Consider the following 14,359-nt stretch of genomic DNA (forward strand, 5'->3'; position numbering starts at 1 on the left):
TGGGAGACAAGTAGAGGAGTCAAAGTAGACTAAATGCAGGGTACGATGGAGGACCTGGATGGATATGATGGTGGTAATCAGCTAGTCTCAGTAGCAGGCAGCTTGTCAGAACAATTCTCTTATGCAGAACGCCTCTCATACTCCAGAACAACATGTACTCTTCGTATCTTCCAACATGAGCTCTCGTCGCCAATCCCTTCAGCACGCGCGGATCTCGGTGATCTTGGTGGCTGACCCCGACGTCACTTCCCAGAACTCAGCCACAGCAACGCCCCTTGCGATTTCTCCATCTCATCGGCCAATCTCCCCGCCATTTTGACAACTTGACCGCAACAAAGCAATTCACCGGCAGCACACACCACCTCCAGCAAATTGAGAGAGCCTGTGAATTTCTTCTTCATACGCGCCTGCGAGCATCGAGAACCTCCACAAGGCGCCCACCATGGCGGAAAAGCAACAGAACCCTCACATGGAGCTCGACCCCAAATATGACCACTACGACTTCCCAACCACGGCGCCAGAGCCACGACCTGGCCACCCAGGCCACACCACGAAGGAGCAAGATGCTGCTGTGCACCAGCTACGGATGATGCTCGAGCAAGCCGGCTACACTGAGAGACTAGATACTCTGACGATGCTGAGATTCTTGAGAGCACGAAAGTTCAACGTGGAGCACTCGAAGCAAATGTGAGACACGAATAACATTGGGTAAATATTCTATGACGGCTGACGCATTTTGGCCAGGTTCGTCGACTGCGAGAAATGGCGAAAGGAGTTTGGAGGCGGTGTGGACAACCTCGTCAGGACCTTTCAATACACCGAGAAGCCGCAGATGTTCGCCTACTACCCGCAGTACTACCACAAGACGGACAAGGACGGCAGACCGCTTTACATTGAGCAGTTTGGCAAGATTGACCTGGAGAAGATGCGACAAATCACTTCGGACGAGCGCATGCTGCAAAATTTGGTGGTGGAATACGAGAAGGTTGCGGACCCACGTCTACCAGCGTGCTCGCGGAAAGCCGGATACCTCCTCGAGACGTCGTGCACTATCATGGACATGAAGGGTGTTGGGCTGAGCAAGGCAGGACAAGTTTATGGATACGTGCAGAAGGCTTCGGCTATCAGCCAAAACTACTACCCGGAGAGAATGGGTAAAATGTACATCATCAACGCGCCCTGGGGATTCAGCAGTGTTTTTGCTGTGGTCAAGCGATTCTTGGACCCGGTCACTGTTGCGAAGATCCACGTTCTGGGCGGCAGCTATCAAAAGGAACTGCTTGCTCAGATACCCGCGGAGAATCTGCCATCTGAGTTTGGTGGCAAGTGCAAGTGCCCAGGAGGATGTCAACTGAGCGATGACGGTCCATGTAAGTGAGGCGTGAAGGCACTGCGAGTGAGATGCTGACGAAGTGTGCCACAGGGCAAGATCCGAACTTCGCGAAGCCAGCCAAGTGGGAGCAGCCCCAGAGCATCCCGGCGACTGAGAGCCACACGGGTGAGGGTCAACCAGCGACGGGCGAAACGAAACCAGCGACTCAAGAGCAACCGGCTGGACAGACTGCACCAGCAGCTCAATAGAGTAATTGAAGATGTTGGAATCGCAGGCATTGGTAGTCATTTCAACAAGCATGGGAGGCGCGTGTTGGCGCGTGGGTAGCTCGAGATACCCGGAGGAGGTCAAATATCAGGCTTAGAATGGTTTCATTGGCGACTGTGAGGCCCCTTTTCTTTTCTTGTGCTTCAATATATGGCAGCTGCGACTCCGATAGTGAGGAGCGACTCCCCACATATACTCCATTTCTGAGCGTGACTGCTGCGTGGGCGATGGTGCTTGCCACGAGACGCCTTCCCACGCGGATCTCTTCCCCTTCACTTACACTTTTTGGCACTGTCACATGAAGCTGCGATTGCTGAAGAGAACACAGACTGCAAGCACCGCCGCTCCACCAAATACAGCAGGCCTACATGGCCGGTCTCGACCTGCCGCGCTTCTCTCGCTCTTCCATCTTCTCTTTGCAGCCGTCTTCGCCTCTTCACCAACTCATCCAGCACTCTCATTACTCGCCAGGCCTCTGGTTTGCTTGCTCACTTGGATAGCACGTCTTGGTCCATCGTTCACCGCACACGCTCCGAGGGCGGCACAATGCCTTTCACCGACGCAGTCTCCAGCGTTGCCAGCGGCCGCAACAGCAGAGCAAGCAACGTGTCTGGAGCCACTGGAGCCTCACGCTCTGTCCGCTCCCCTCCACCCAGCATGCCCCCGAACGACACCCTGGCCAATGCCGGCGTCCTCAGCATGTTAAAGACATCAACTGATACCGGTGACATTGGAGCTCTCTCGTTCAACAGCTCCCGCTTACCTTCCATGCCACGAGCTACTCGCCAGAGGCGCGGCCACGCATCCAGACCTTCTCAGCATCACACTTCAGGCGTTTCATCAAATCACAGCTACGCACCATCTCAGACTTCACGCATCAGCTCACAATGGGACAACGCCTCGACTCAACGTCGTGGCTCCCTTACCAGCATGCAGAGCATGCCGCCCTCTCTTCCACCGGTGCACGTCGGCAAGCCGTCGTTGGCAATGATGCCTCCCACGCCAGACAATCCTCGCGACTCTCGCTCCTACTCGATGACTTCTGCTCCGCCAGCTCAGCAGCTACCAAGACATCGCTCGGCCACAAGCTTGAAGAGCCAGGGACACGAACCACGCCAGGGCAATCGCATGCCTCCAGGTCCTGTGCCACCAATGCCAGAAAACAGACCTCCATTCGTGTACCCGACCAGGCTCAAGCGACCAGGCTACAGATCACCCTCTCCTGCCCTGAGCGACACCTACGCTCATGGCCCTCCACCTGGGCTTCCGCATATGCCTAGGAGAGCACCTGGCCAAGGCCCTTTACCTCCACCGCAAGCCTACGCTGGCTACCACCCTGACTTCCCAGGCGGCTACCCTCAGGATCCAAGTCTGCTGAACGTGCGCCCGCAACCTCGAGCCGTCAACAACTCGCCCGGTCCAGCATACGCTCCAAATCCGTACCAGTACAGACAAGGTTCAATGCGTAATATGCCACCTCCAGGCATGCCACACGGAATGCCTCAGCCGATGATGGGTATGCCACAGCAGCCAATGCAACCGTCGCCAGGCCATTATCAGTCACGCGTGCCTTATCCGCCAGGACCTCAGTATGGTCCACCAAGACCTGGTTATGCGCCGTACCCGCATGTCCCGCATGTCCCGCACGGTGGACATCGTGGCCCACCCATGCCCAACGTTGCTCCCATGGCACATCAAATGTTCCACAATGCCGCTCGCATGGCGAGAACAGTGCCTCATCGTACTGATACACCCATGACTGACACTGGTCCGCCATCGTCGGACCCACCATCCTCTGGATCAGCGCCTGACTCGTCCAGCCCGCCGACTCCAAAAGATCACACAACTATCCAAGTTGTCGTCGATCCGGCTTTCATCAATCCAGACTTGGTTGACCTGCCTGACTCTTCCAGCGAGCCAGTCTTGCCAGCGAAATACTTTGACTATGCCGATGGGCTGGAAAAGCCGATTCATGAGCCCGACATGGAAGTGGCACACCCTTCGGTACCACCATCTGGCTTCGTGCAGCGCGTCAAAGCAATGCTGGAGTCGAAAGCGGCTGCGGAGGCTGCAGCGATGAACGAATTGGAGAAAGGCTCTCGGCAGGACAATATCTACGAGCTGGATGTCGACCACGATCCTGAGGATATCTCTGAACTGGCTGACTTGCATGAGCTCGCTGCGAACGAAACTCCTCGCTTCACGATCATTGAAGAGTTTGAGGCTCCAGTCGAATTGCCAGCATCGCTGGTGAAGGTTGCTGAACTGGAGGCCGTCGAGGCTTCCCAGAGGCAGTCAACCCAACGCCTCACACGAGACCTCGTCAAGGCCGAGCTTGGGCCATCGAGCGCTGATACTACGATGCAACATTACCTGCCTGACGACACTACCACCAACCTCATCGTGACCATGCAGCAAAAGCATGAGAGAGAGATGCCCCTGGCCATTGATTACGGCAATGAACAGAGACAAGACGGCAAGATCCCTTCTCCTTCTTCGCATGAGCAGGCTGAGGTCCAGAGACAAAATTCAGTGAGCGACACTGCCACGACTGCATCTGACGAAGGCTCAATTCCAAGCGGTGTGGGCTATGCAATGCGGTTTTCGGGCCCTGTGGACACGACGGTGGCTTCCGACGAGACTCAGTCGAAGGACCCGTTTGCTCTTGATGCCGACACAATCACCATTCAGCAGCAACAAGCCAGAGAAGCATCGCGATCAGAGACGAGGCATGATGTGAAGGTGCCAACAACTCCAGAGCCGCCCAGAAACCATGAGCATGATAACGTGATGGAGCGAACACCAATCAGTCCTCTTCGCTCAGACGAGGAGACGAACCATCGGACTTCCGCGGTCAGTCCACTTCACACGGAGACTCTGGGAATTGATGAGACGCTTCGCCTTGCCGCCGACGACAGGACTGAGATCACCGGTATCGATGAGCAGTCAGAGCCAGAGTCCTCACAGCCAGAGGATACGATGCCTCCTCCTACGCCACGTACTCCCAAGACTTACTCGAAATCAGTTCAGATCCAACCAAGCGTTACCATTACCGATAGCAACAGCACAGGTACCAACCGCTTCTCACTGCCAGGCGATCTTTCTACCGTCGGCGACACTACTCTGAACAGCGCCTCGGAGATGGTCACTGATGTGGCTGTCCGTTTTTCGCTGCCTCAGACGACGGTCACGGTTGGGAGACCTCAGATCGTCGACGTCTCGAACAGCTCCACGCCGGACAAGCCCAAGATTGAGCTGACGGCGTTCCAGAAGCAACACGCTGATCTCAGAGCAGTGCGGCGCAGTTCAGTCACCTTTGCAGATGAGATCGCTCCACTGAACATCACAAAGAAGGCAGAGCCACACCGACCACTGCCGCCTAGCAGTGAAGCATCTGCCAACAAGGGCAAGTCTATCATTCGCAAGCCCTCCCCACGCGATGATACCATGGAGACAATCAGGGGACCACGCGACAACATCACAGATCTACGATTCTCGGGCACCAACAACACCAATGCTGGCGGACCTCGCTTTGGCAGTACACATCTCCCTGGCCTGAAGGAAGAGTCGGTCGAAGACATGATCATCTCGGACCACAAACGCTCATCGCACCACGATCAGTTCCCACTGCCAGCACGTATTGCTGCCGTCAAGGCAATGCAAGAGCGTCGGCTTCAAGAGTCTGCCGACAAGGCCAAGGCTAGACGTCAGGCCCGTCAACACAATCGACCACTCGCCGACACGAGAGACTTGCCATCGCTGAACTTCAGCCGCATCGATCTGATCGACAGACTTAACGAAGCACTCGAAATTCGACCTGCCAAGTCGATGGACCTTGTTCGTCGTCGCGACTATCCTGGCATTTACTGCCCATCTCCTAAACGCCCTCAAAGCACTGAGCCACTCAGGGAGCGGTATACGTCCTTCTTCAGCAAGCCTGATGAGTTCAGCAGCTTCATGTTGGAAGAGGCAGGCCACAGCGATGAGGAATTGGAGCCTGAGCCGGAGACCGAGAAAGCTCTTGTGCCAGCACTGCAAATCCAGGAGACTACCGAAGTCGAGGGTGTCGAGCCTGCCAAACGCCCACTGTCGCCAGAAGACTTCCTGGACTTTGCTTCGCAGGTTCAACGTTTGTCAGTGCCTACTGTCACGCCATTGACAGATCGCCTGTCTGAACTCATACCTGGACTGAGAAATCTGTCGAACCTGCAGCTGGACAGTTTGTTTGCCTCCGCACACGATGGCCTCGACGGCCAAAATGGCGAGTTGGGCAGACCAGATACGGTCATGACGAACCGTACCTCTGCAGGCTTCCGGACTCTCGCTGAGCGGGCCGAAGAGATTGTCAAGAACGGCACGCACGATTCAATGGCGCAGCTTGCTAGATCTCTGGGCCTGAACAAGGAGTTGCCACCACTCCCTGAGTCGGCTTCCGCAGGCAAAGTTTCGTCTTCGGTCAGCTCTCCTGATGGAAAGCATTCATACCTCAGTGGTTCTGCTTCCGCGCCCTCGGACCTGGGCAAGGACCTGACTCGGCCAATGTCTGCTCTACTTCGAGCGAAGGTGCCCACGACTGAGGAAGAGGTTGCCAAGATGCTTCCAAAAGAGATGAACCCGATCACTCGCAACGCGAAGCGTTCTGTGGTGCTGTCGCAGCCAAGCAGCAGGCCTTGGAACTTGGATGAGAACTACCCTTGGGCTGAGAACAAAGTCGACATTGACCTTATGGTGCCGTCGAAAGCTCACACACGCAATTCCTTCGCCAGTGAGGTTCTTCGAGAGCGTCGCACCAAGTCACTGGATCTCCCTGCCGAGCCCACTGAGAATACGAAAGGTATCGACATTGGCTCTATCACCACTTCGCATCTTCCTTCCTCGCCTGGCTCCATCACCACCGAGCAACTCACTGGCATTACCCCGAAGCATGTCCGTAAGCTGTCGAAACGTTCTATTATGGGTAGCATCTCCAAGAAGTTTGGACTTGGAGGTCGTGACAATGCCGCTGCTGACGAAGACACCACGACCAAAACCTTGCCAAAGTCACCCCTCCCTCGACGTGCTTCCACGCACCAGAGTCACATGCCTGGAGATCGATATCCTACGAGCAGTCTCACTCCCCCGGCTGGCCTCAACCTCGATGAAGTGCGCTCTTTCTTCTCAGCTTCGTCTGATGAGCGTGATCGCACGCGGTCATTCAGGAAGACTCTCTTCAAGGGCAAGAACAGAGCCGTACCGGTGGAGCAAGGTCGCAATCACTCGTTTGATGGCAACACTGCCTACGACGCTGGATCCCTGGCAGAAGCACGCCTTGGCGCCGACAGCCGTGCAAGAACGTACGATGGCATTGGCATGAGCAAGACTGAGTTCCACCTCAAGAAGTTTGGCCAGAAGCTTCGATATCTGCTCGCTCGTGGAGGAGAGCTCGTCCGTTCGTTGAGCACGAGATCGACTAGGAAGAAGGAGATTCGGCCAAATGAGGACTTTTTGTCTGACTCATTGTACTCGGGTGCGTGATAGTGAGTCCGACCTATTTCCACAAGGAGCATGTCGTTTACTGAGGCCGTCGCAGGAACGGTCGTTGTTCATGTTTGAGGATAAGAGATGGATCAGGACTACCGCAATATCTCCTTTCGATGTTCATGAGGACAGTTTTTACGAAGCACGATGTACATGAGGACTGGTGACAGTATTTGCTTGGAGGAGTTAATGGTCATGCCGCTGGACGCTTGATGTTGGAGACTATAGTGTCTAAATTGTATTGTAGACTTGTAGACTTGTATCAAAGATGGTTTGTTAAGATCTCGGTGTCCCTTTCAGATGTCGGTCTCGATCAATCTCTTGGGATAGAGTTTTATGTTGGCGGCCTTCAAAAGGGGTCTCTCTATCAAGCGGTCAACCGCCCGCTTCTCTAAGTATTCTCACAGACTCTAAAGATCCCCTCATCCTCGCCTCCTGAATCGCCGTCCGTCTATGATTCCCGGTCGTCTGGTTTAAATTCGCCCCAGCTCGAATCAAAACTCTCAGCACTTCGACAAAACCCCCTTCTACCGCCGCCCCCAGCGCCGAGCATCCCCCATACCTACTACCTGGCGCACTGACGTCTGCCCCAGCCTCCAGCAGCCTCTCCACCAGCAGCATATTTCCCACTGAAGCCGCGGCCTGCAGCGCCGTGAGGCCCGATCTGGAGTGTGAAACGCCTGAGTCGTCTTGATGGAGGATCACCCCCTTCAGAAGGAGAAGCTCGACGATATCGATATGTTGCTGCTCGCTCGCAGCCTGCAGCGCCGTCCGCCCAGCGGTTCTCGCCGCAGGCGCTCGCACATCCGCTCCTAAATCCAAAAGACGCCGTACGACGAGCAGATTCCCACCTTCGCACGCTGCTTGCAGCGGCGTGCGGCCATTATACTTATGCGCCGGACGGTTGATATCTGCACCTGCCGCGAGCAAGCGGTCGACGATTTCTATTTGTGTCTCCGGAGGGATTCCTGTGGCGCCGGCGGCGAGGACGAGGGCTGTGCGGCCGCCGTTGTTGCCTCCTGGGGCGTCGACGTTGGCGCCGCTGGCGAGGAGGAGGTTGATTATGGGGAGGTGGCCATTTAGCGCGGCGGCTTGGAGGGCGGTTTTGCCGTACCAGCCCTGGGGTGGGGCGTTTGGGTTGATGCCGGAGGATAGGAGGGTTGTGACCTGTGGGAGGTTGCCGGAGGAGGCTGCTAGTTGGAGGGGGGACCAGGTTTCTTCTTGTTCTTCTTCGTCGTCGTCGTCGACGTTTTCGGTGCTATTGGTTCTACTGGCGAGACATTCGGCCTGTGGGAAGTGCTGAATCGTTGGCGGGTGGTGCATGAACATGATCGCAGTGCCTTCTTGCGTGCAGCATGAGGTGAACAACCTGGATGCTTTTAGGGAAAATGATTCATGACGGTATGCGTGCTATGCGGCACAGACTGAACGTAGATCGAGCCAACGAATCTGATGCCTGAATGGAGCTGCCGGTTGCAGCCAGCTAGACTGCTGTGGGCAATGGCTCGTCCCATTACGAAGAGTCGATGTGAGAGGAATGGTATTCTTCTCCTTCCCCTTTTGCACTTCGACAGGATAGAGTGTTGTTTTGCCAAGCATGAAGGACAACTGGGATCCATCTTGGCATGCAGAGGTCAAGTAGACGGAGAAATGCAGATCCCTGGTTGTCGCTTGTAGCTTTAGCCGTCCCCTCGAGAAGCTGCAGTAGCTGTACCTGCTCCAATATGGATTCGACCATGATTAAATCCTCCGGCTTGGCCATGTTGGATGCAAAAGTATATAGAAAGTCGTGCTGCCGAGTGAGATGGCTTGATCACTCTTTCCATTTCTTGTTAGCACCCCTTCAACGATGAGACTCTCACACCTTCTTGCATCCCTCTCCGCCTCCCTCTCCTTCGCAGCCCTCCTCCCCCGTCAAACCACCACGCCCTCTACTGAATTCGTTGGCTACCTCATCTCCACCTTCTCAGACCCCACGCCAGCGGTGCAATGGCACCTCTCCACTTCCAACTCTCCTTCAGCCTTCACCTTCCTCAATAACGGCTCCCCAATCCTGACCTCCAACGTCGGCACGGGCGGCGTCAGGGGTGTCTTTCTGACGAGCGATGGACGGAGGGAGAAGTGGGTTTTGATCGCGACGGATTTGGATATTAATGCGGAGGGGTTTAGTTGGGATGAGGTTACGCGGAGGGGGAGTCGGGGGTTGGTTGTTTGGGAGTCTGAGGGGTTGACGGGGTGGGGGGAGGGGAGGCTTGTGACGTGAGTTGAGCTTGTTTTGGTAGATTGGAGTGGAGCGGTTGTGCTGATGAGATGATAGAGTTGAAACTCCCACCGCGGGAATGGCGTGGGCTCCGAGTGCTGTTTGGGACGATGATACCAGCCAGTTCTTCATCTTCTGGTCTTCGAGGCATTATGCCGAGTCCGACACCGAGCATACCGGCACCGCGATGCTCGATCGGATCCGGTATGCGACCACAACGGATTTCATCTCTTTCAGCGCTCCGCAGGATTACCTCGCTCTGGAAGATACGCCTCTCATCGATCAGGAATTCCAGTATCTCGGACAACCGGACCATTGGGCAAGGTTTCTGAAGAACGAGACTGTCAATCAGGTCTATCAGGAGACGATGACCCAAGGCTTGTTTTCCACGGAGTGGACGAGGGTCGAAGGGTATGTCCGGCCAGAGAGTCCGAGGGAGGGAACGGCGGTCTTTAAAGACAATGTCGAGGAAGGGTTGTATCATATGTTGCTGGATGATTATACGGAGTATGTGCCGTTTGAGACGAGGGATATCTTGGGCGGAGAGTGGACGGAGTCGGAGTATGACGGGTTTCCGAGTGGGCTGAAGCATGGAAGCGTCACGCCTTTGACGCAGGAGGAGTACGATGCTGTGTGGGAGAAGTATGGCAATTAGGAGCCTTGATAGATTAGGAAATATGGCTTTCTCACTTACTTGAAAGTTGACGACACACGTACGAAATGCTCAGCCCCTGAACGTGAAAAGCTTCAAACGCCACCACCTCTCATGTCCCTCGCAAGCAAACTCCGTTGCCTGCCATTTAAACTCAGAAGTGCTCCAAACGCCCGTATCTCGTGCAAGGTATCCGCGGAGAGCATTAAGATCGAGTCGCTTCAGGCAGCGACGAGAGCACCGCAACATCGAAACAGCTCAGCGACACAGAAGCATCCCCAGCAGCGTCCACCTCGACACTCCCGTCCAGGCTGTGGTATAAGAAATCTGCGTACTTGTGCTTGATCTCTTTGGCCTTGGGCACCACGACTCCAAGGCTTACAATCCGCCACGATGACCTAGAGCCATGACAGACCACTGCAATTGCTGAGCCGCGAATCCGGAACACTTGGTCGCCGTGGCGGGCATCTTTGCTTGTAAACACCATCTCCGTCTTGGTGTATCGATGTGCGTGGACCGCGATACGAGTCAGGTCCAGCCCAGCGGAGCGTGACTCCGTCTCGAACCATGCACCTGTTTTGGTCTTGCCTAGCATCTGTGGTTCTTCCAATGACTCTCTGAAGACGGGTTTGTGCAGTGTCTCTGTGCTTGGGTGTTCTTTCATGACCTCGAGTACATCAGAAATGCTTTTCTCCGGTTCGATGCCCAGGCTTGCTTGAAAGGCTCGACTGCACTTTGCAATCTCGAAACCAGGCCGTGTGCCTGCCACCTTTCCAGGAGCTTGTGCGCAGTACCGAAGGGCTTCGACGAACACTTTTTCGGCGCTGCCCGCGTAGTCGGCCATAACACAAGGCAGCCTTCTCGCGTGAGCGTGGAAGGCAAGCAAGCTGTACACTCGGTCCTGTTTGTGTTGACATTCCATCTGGCCGAACTCGTCAAAGAGCCTCAAGACTGGGATCTTCGAGCCTTTCCGGACTGCCGCCCGCACATCCTCCACGGCTCGAAAGGCTTTCGTCGACTCGAAAGTGTGGTACCAATCCGGGATGTATGAGGACAAAACCTCAACGAGCTCATCCCAGGAGAACGAGCGAGGTCCACAATATAATGTGATGGTCTTCGCGATCATCAATTCGGACATCATCCACATCCGTGTCCAGTATCTTCGTGAAAGCACCTCTTTGGCGCTACGTTGAAGTTCGGCATCGTCGACGTCCGTGGCTTGTTGTCCCTGGCAAGCATCGGCCACTACATCGGAAGCGACACTATCTCGGCCAAGCCAAGCCCATACTTTTCTAGCTCCCTCATAGATGTCCCTCATCAAGTGCACCTGAGAGGAACGCTCGGCAACGTCAGTCTGATTAATGCAGAGCGCATCGATGAACAGGAGCCGGGTCTTTGACGGGCCAGGTCGAATGACTTGAAGAAAGTCGTATAAGTTCGTGCGGATGCGGAACGGCATTCCATTCAGCGAGATCTTCTTCTCATGCTCCTCGCCCCACTCATACGAGAGCGCAATGTATGGTGGACAATTTTTGAGGTCGTATTCTTGAACAGTGAGGCTGATCTGGTCGTTTGGTTGACCTCCGTGCAAGGTAGCAAGTCTGAAGGATTTGCCGGGTTTCAGAGGTTGATAAGTGAGTCCTTGCATCGTGGAGGTTCTATCCTCTTCATCAATCGTAAGTGTCAGAGGACCTGACACTGGAGCTAGTATATAGTCGAGTGTCGAACCCAGCCTCACAAAAGAGGCCTCCCGCTGCGAGGTGCACAGCTTTGATGTGGCTGCGCCTCGTTTCCTCGGTCACATGGCTTCGACTTGTGTAACACTGCCATATATACCACAATGTATGTTCCGTATGAGACTAGCCATGTTCGGCTTGGGGCGTGGGTTGAGTCGAAATATGGAGGACGGAAAGAAACGACTTGATAGCAATGGTAGTCAACGAAATGAAGATACTTTCCATTGCAAACTTACGAGTATCCTGATGTGTGTAGCAACCACCCAGAACCATCACTACATCCTGATCTCCTGATGGGCAGATGCAATGCTGGAACGAGCACGTCGCCCGCCACTCCCTCACAACGTTCGACTCACCGTAGTCGGCCGAACAGTGAGTGTCCCTTACGCCTCTCGAGGAGACTTCTCGTGAACGTGGAGCGACATCGATTTTCCGCTTGTAATACTGAGCAAATCTCATTGGCCTTGAGAAAGCGCTCCACCAAACCATGCGGGTATGCTCTGAGTCTTTTGGGATTACTGATGTGAAACGAGGGTGGAAGGAGGTGGTAGAAATGTGAGTGAAGATGAAGTGAAGTCAAGTCAAGGGTCTTTTTGCTCATGCTTTTTGGGGTATCGTTAGCGCAGAATGTCGTACAGGATGTGAACCGACGTAGTCAGATCCGTTCAAGTCGCGAAGCCGACTTTCCTCGCAGGTCCACCGCCTGCTGCCATGCCATCGAGTACGCGATCCATTCCAGCTAGGTCGAGAGCCCCAGCATCTAGCATTTGCTGGTCGCGAGACGCTGGGCGCTCGGCAGCCTGGAAGAGTGAGCGTGCTGTGGTCTGTGCACGTAGCTGTTGCAAGACAATTATGTGGTACTCTGTCGACACGAGCAAGTCCCGCTGAGTGTTCATGGCGCCGATTCCTGCACTGGACGACTTTGTAGCGAAGAGTGAGATGGAGGATATGATCTCGTGCATGGGGTCGAGTTCAGTGACGTGTGAGATACCTGGTGCGTAGAGCGAGCCAATACCGCCGCTCGTGGTACTTCGCTGCCAGAATGATTGCATGCTCGGGATAGTATAGACATCGCTGTTGTGCCATAGGATGACGCTCTCATCAGACTGTCCGCTTCGTGGGTGATTCGTTGCGACAGAGATGCCACCTTTGGCAACCGCCTCCGAAAGCTTCGACTTGGAGTCGCCGCTGTAGAACTGTTCCGACTTGGACTTTCGCGTGTTTGGTGTCATAGGTGCGAGTTTTGAGCTTCCTCGCTTGGGGCGTACGGGCTCGACAGGCTCATTGGCGCTCGGCGATGTGAGGAACCCGTCAATGGCAAAGGCCTCCACGAGTCTCGCAGGCCTCGAAGTGCCACTCACATCCCACACCCCCCACTGGCTGTCTTCTAGCAGCGCTAGAATGCCCTTGCCTCCTAGCACCCACTTCGCATCAAGAAGCCTCTTGCGACGAGTCAGTGCAGCTGGCAGAGATCCGTCCTTGGGAAGAGCGAATGTGGTGTGGTACGTCATGATCCAGATGCCTGGATCGCCGAGATTTGGGTTGGGCTCAGTTGCTGAACCGCTCGAGTCTGGTCGCTTTTGTGGTGTTCGGAATGCATATGGGTCGTAGATTCGAGCAGCTCCGAGACGATCTCCCACCAGCAGCTGCGCCGAGCGGGTCGATGGGTGGAATGAGATCTTGCACAGAGAATTGGCGAGCTGGACTTTATGAGTGGGTCTTTGGTCCTCAACGAACAGATTATCGGCTGTGACTGAGATGGACCAGATGCTGAGAGCACGTGAAGCGGCAGCCACCAGCAAGTGACCTTCGACATCTTCTTGCTGACGCTTTGGGGCCGTGAGTGGTTGGTTGTCGATGGGCAAATATTTGGCCGAAAGATCAGAGATGATACCGCCAGACGGATGAAGCACGATTTTCGAGTCGGATACGTCTTGCAATGTCTGGCCTTTCTGTTCGTCTGATGGAGGTGACAATGGTATTTGCAGTAGCCTGACAGATCCATCACTGGATGTGATTGCGACCACTGCCACTTTCTTCAGTATTGCTGGTGTAAGGGCGGAAGTCTGGAGTGGTGGTGCAGCGACATGGAGGACGCTGCGATCGAGGCGGATGTCGAGGTCTTGAATGGCGCTGGGGTATGGACAGTCTGGGTCAAGCTCCTCTTCTTCCTTCTCGAATTGGTCCTCGACTGGCTCATCTGCGTGTCCCTCGTCGTCGCTGTCGTCGATCAGAATGACATCTGTGTGCTGCGTGCCGTTTGTCCTGGGTGCCGATGCTCGTGGGGTCTCACAGCGCCGCCGTCCACCTCTCCAGAGGGCCTTGAGACCTCTGTCGTGGCCGTAGATGATGAGCGTGGAGCCATTTGGGGCGGAGATGGGGTAGAGGAGGGAGGAGTGAATGCGGTGCGGGAGCTCGTAGCTGTGAAAGATCAGTCAGCGGATATGAGGCACATGACGAGGCGTGATATACCTCAGATGGAGCTTGCGCTCGCGTTTGGACACTCTGGGCTGCTTCATAGTATAGAGTGGGCGGTGGTGTCAGGGATGCTCGTGGTTGCTGCCGTCGTGGGCGGGTTTGATGAAGCTTTGATG

The 14,359-nt window shown here is 55.1% G+C and overlaps 6 protein-coding genes across 6 annotated transcripts; 3 read left to right on the forward strand and 3 right to left on the reverse strand.

Moving 5' to 3' along the window:
- Positions 1-442: 442 nt before the first annotated feature.
- Positions 443-1,581, forward strand: M409DRAFT_66737 (uncharacterized protein; the record flags this gene model as incomplete). The annotated part of the gene is made up of 3 exons (XM_033817068.1): positions 443-687; positions 745-1,370; positions 1,424-1,581. 3 exons carry the CDS (start codon positions 443-445, stop codon positions 1,579-1,581), a joined length of 1,029 nt encoding a protein of 342 aa, XP_033667153.1.
- A 565-nt stretch (positions 1,582-2,146) lies between these two features.
- Positions 2,147-7,114, forward strand: M409DRAFT_23457 (uncharacterized protein; the record flags this gene model as incomplete). Its single annotated transcript, XM_033806802.1, has 1 exon — positions 2,147-7,114. The coding sequence occupies one exon, from the start codon at positions 2,147-2,149 to the stop codon at positions 7,112-7,114; it is 4,968 nt and encodes a 1,655-aa protein (XP_033667154.1).
- Positions 7,115-7,492: 378 nt separating this feature from the next.
- Positions 7,493-8,446, reverse strand: M409DRAFT_23458 (uncharacterized protein; the record flags this gene model as incomplete). Its single annotated transcript, XM_033806803.1, has 1 exon — positions 7,493-8,446. One exon carries the CDS (start codon positions 8,444-8,446, stop codon positions 7,493-7,495), a length of 954 nt encoding a protein of 317 aa, XP_033667155.1.
- Positions 8,447-8,966: 520 nt separating this feature from the next.
- On the forward strand, positions 8,967-10,032 carry M409DRAFT_23459 (glycoside hydrolase family 43 protein; the record flags this gene model as incomplete). The annotated part of the gene is made up of 2 exons (XM_033806804.1): positions 8,967-9,376; positions 9,435-10,032. The coding sequence occupies 2 exons, from the start codon at positions 8,967-8,969 to the stop codon at positions 10,030-10,032; spliced, it is 1,008 nt and encodes a 335-aa protein (XP_033667156.1).
- A 202-nt stretch (positions 10,033-10,234) lies between these two features.
- M409DRAFT_23460 (uncharacterized protein) lies at positions 10,235-11,677 on the reverse strand (the record flags this gene model as incomplete). Its single annotated transcript, XM_033806805.1, has 1 exon — positions 10,235-11,677. The coding sequence occupies one exon, from the start codon at positions 11,675-11,677 to the stop codon at positions 10,235-10,237; it is 1,443 nt and encodes a 480-aa protein (XP_033667157.1).
- A 753-nt stretch (positions 11,678-12,430) lies between these two features.
- On the reverse strand, positions 12,431-14,284 carry M409DRAFT_66740 (uncharacterized protein; the record flags this gene model as incomplete). The annotated part of the gene is made up of 2 exons (XM_033817069.1): positions 12,431-14,186; positions 14,238-14,284. 2 exons carry the CDS (start codon positions 14,282-14,284, stop codon positions 12,431-12,433), a joined length of 1,803 nt encoding a protein of 600 aa, XP_033667158.1.
- Positions 14,285-14,359: the final 75 nt, after the last annotated feature.

This window comes from Zasmidium cellare (assembly GCF_010093935.1).
Source record: "Zasmidium cellare ATCC 36951 unplaced genomic scaffold M409scaffold_19, whole genome shotgun sequence".
NCBI classification, from domain to species: domain Eukaryota; kingdom Fungi; phylum Ascomycota; class Dothideomycetes; order Mycosphaerellales; family Mycosphaerellaceae; genus Zasmidium; species Zasmidium cellare.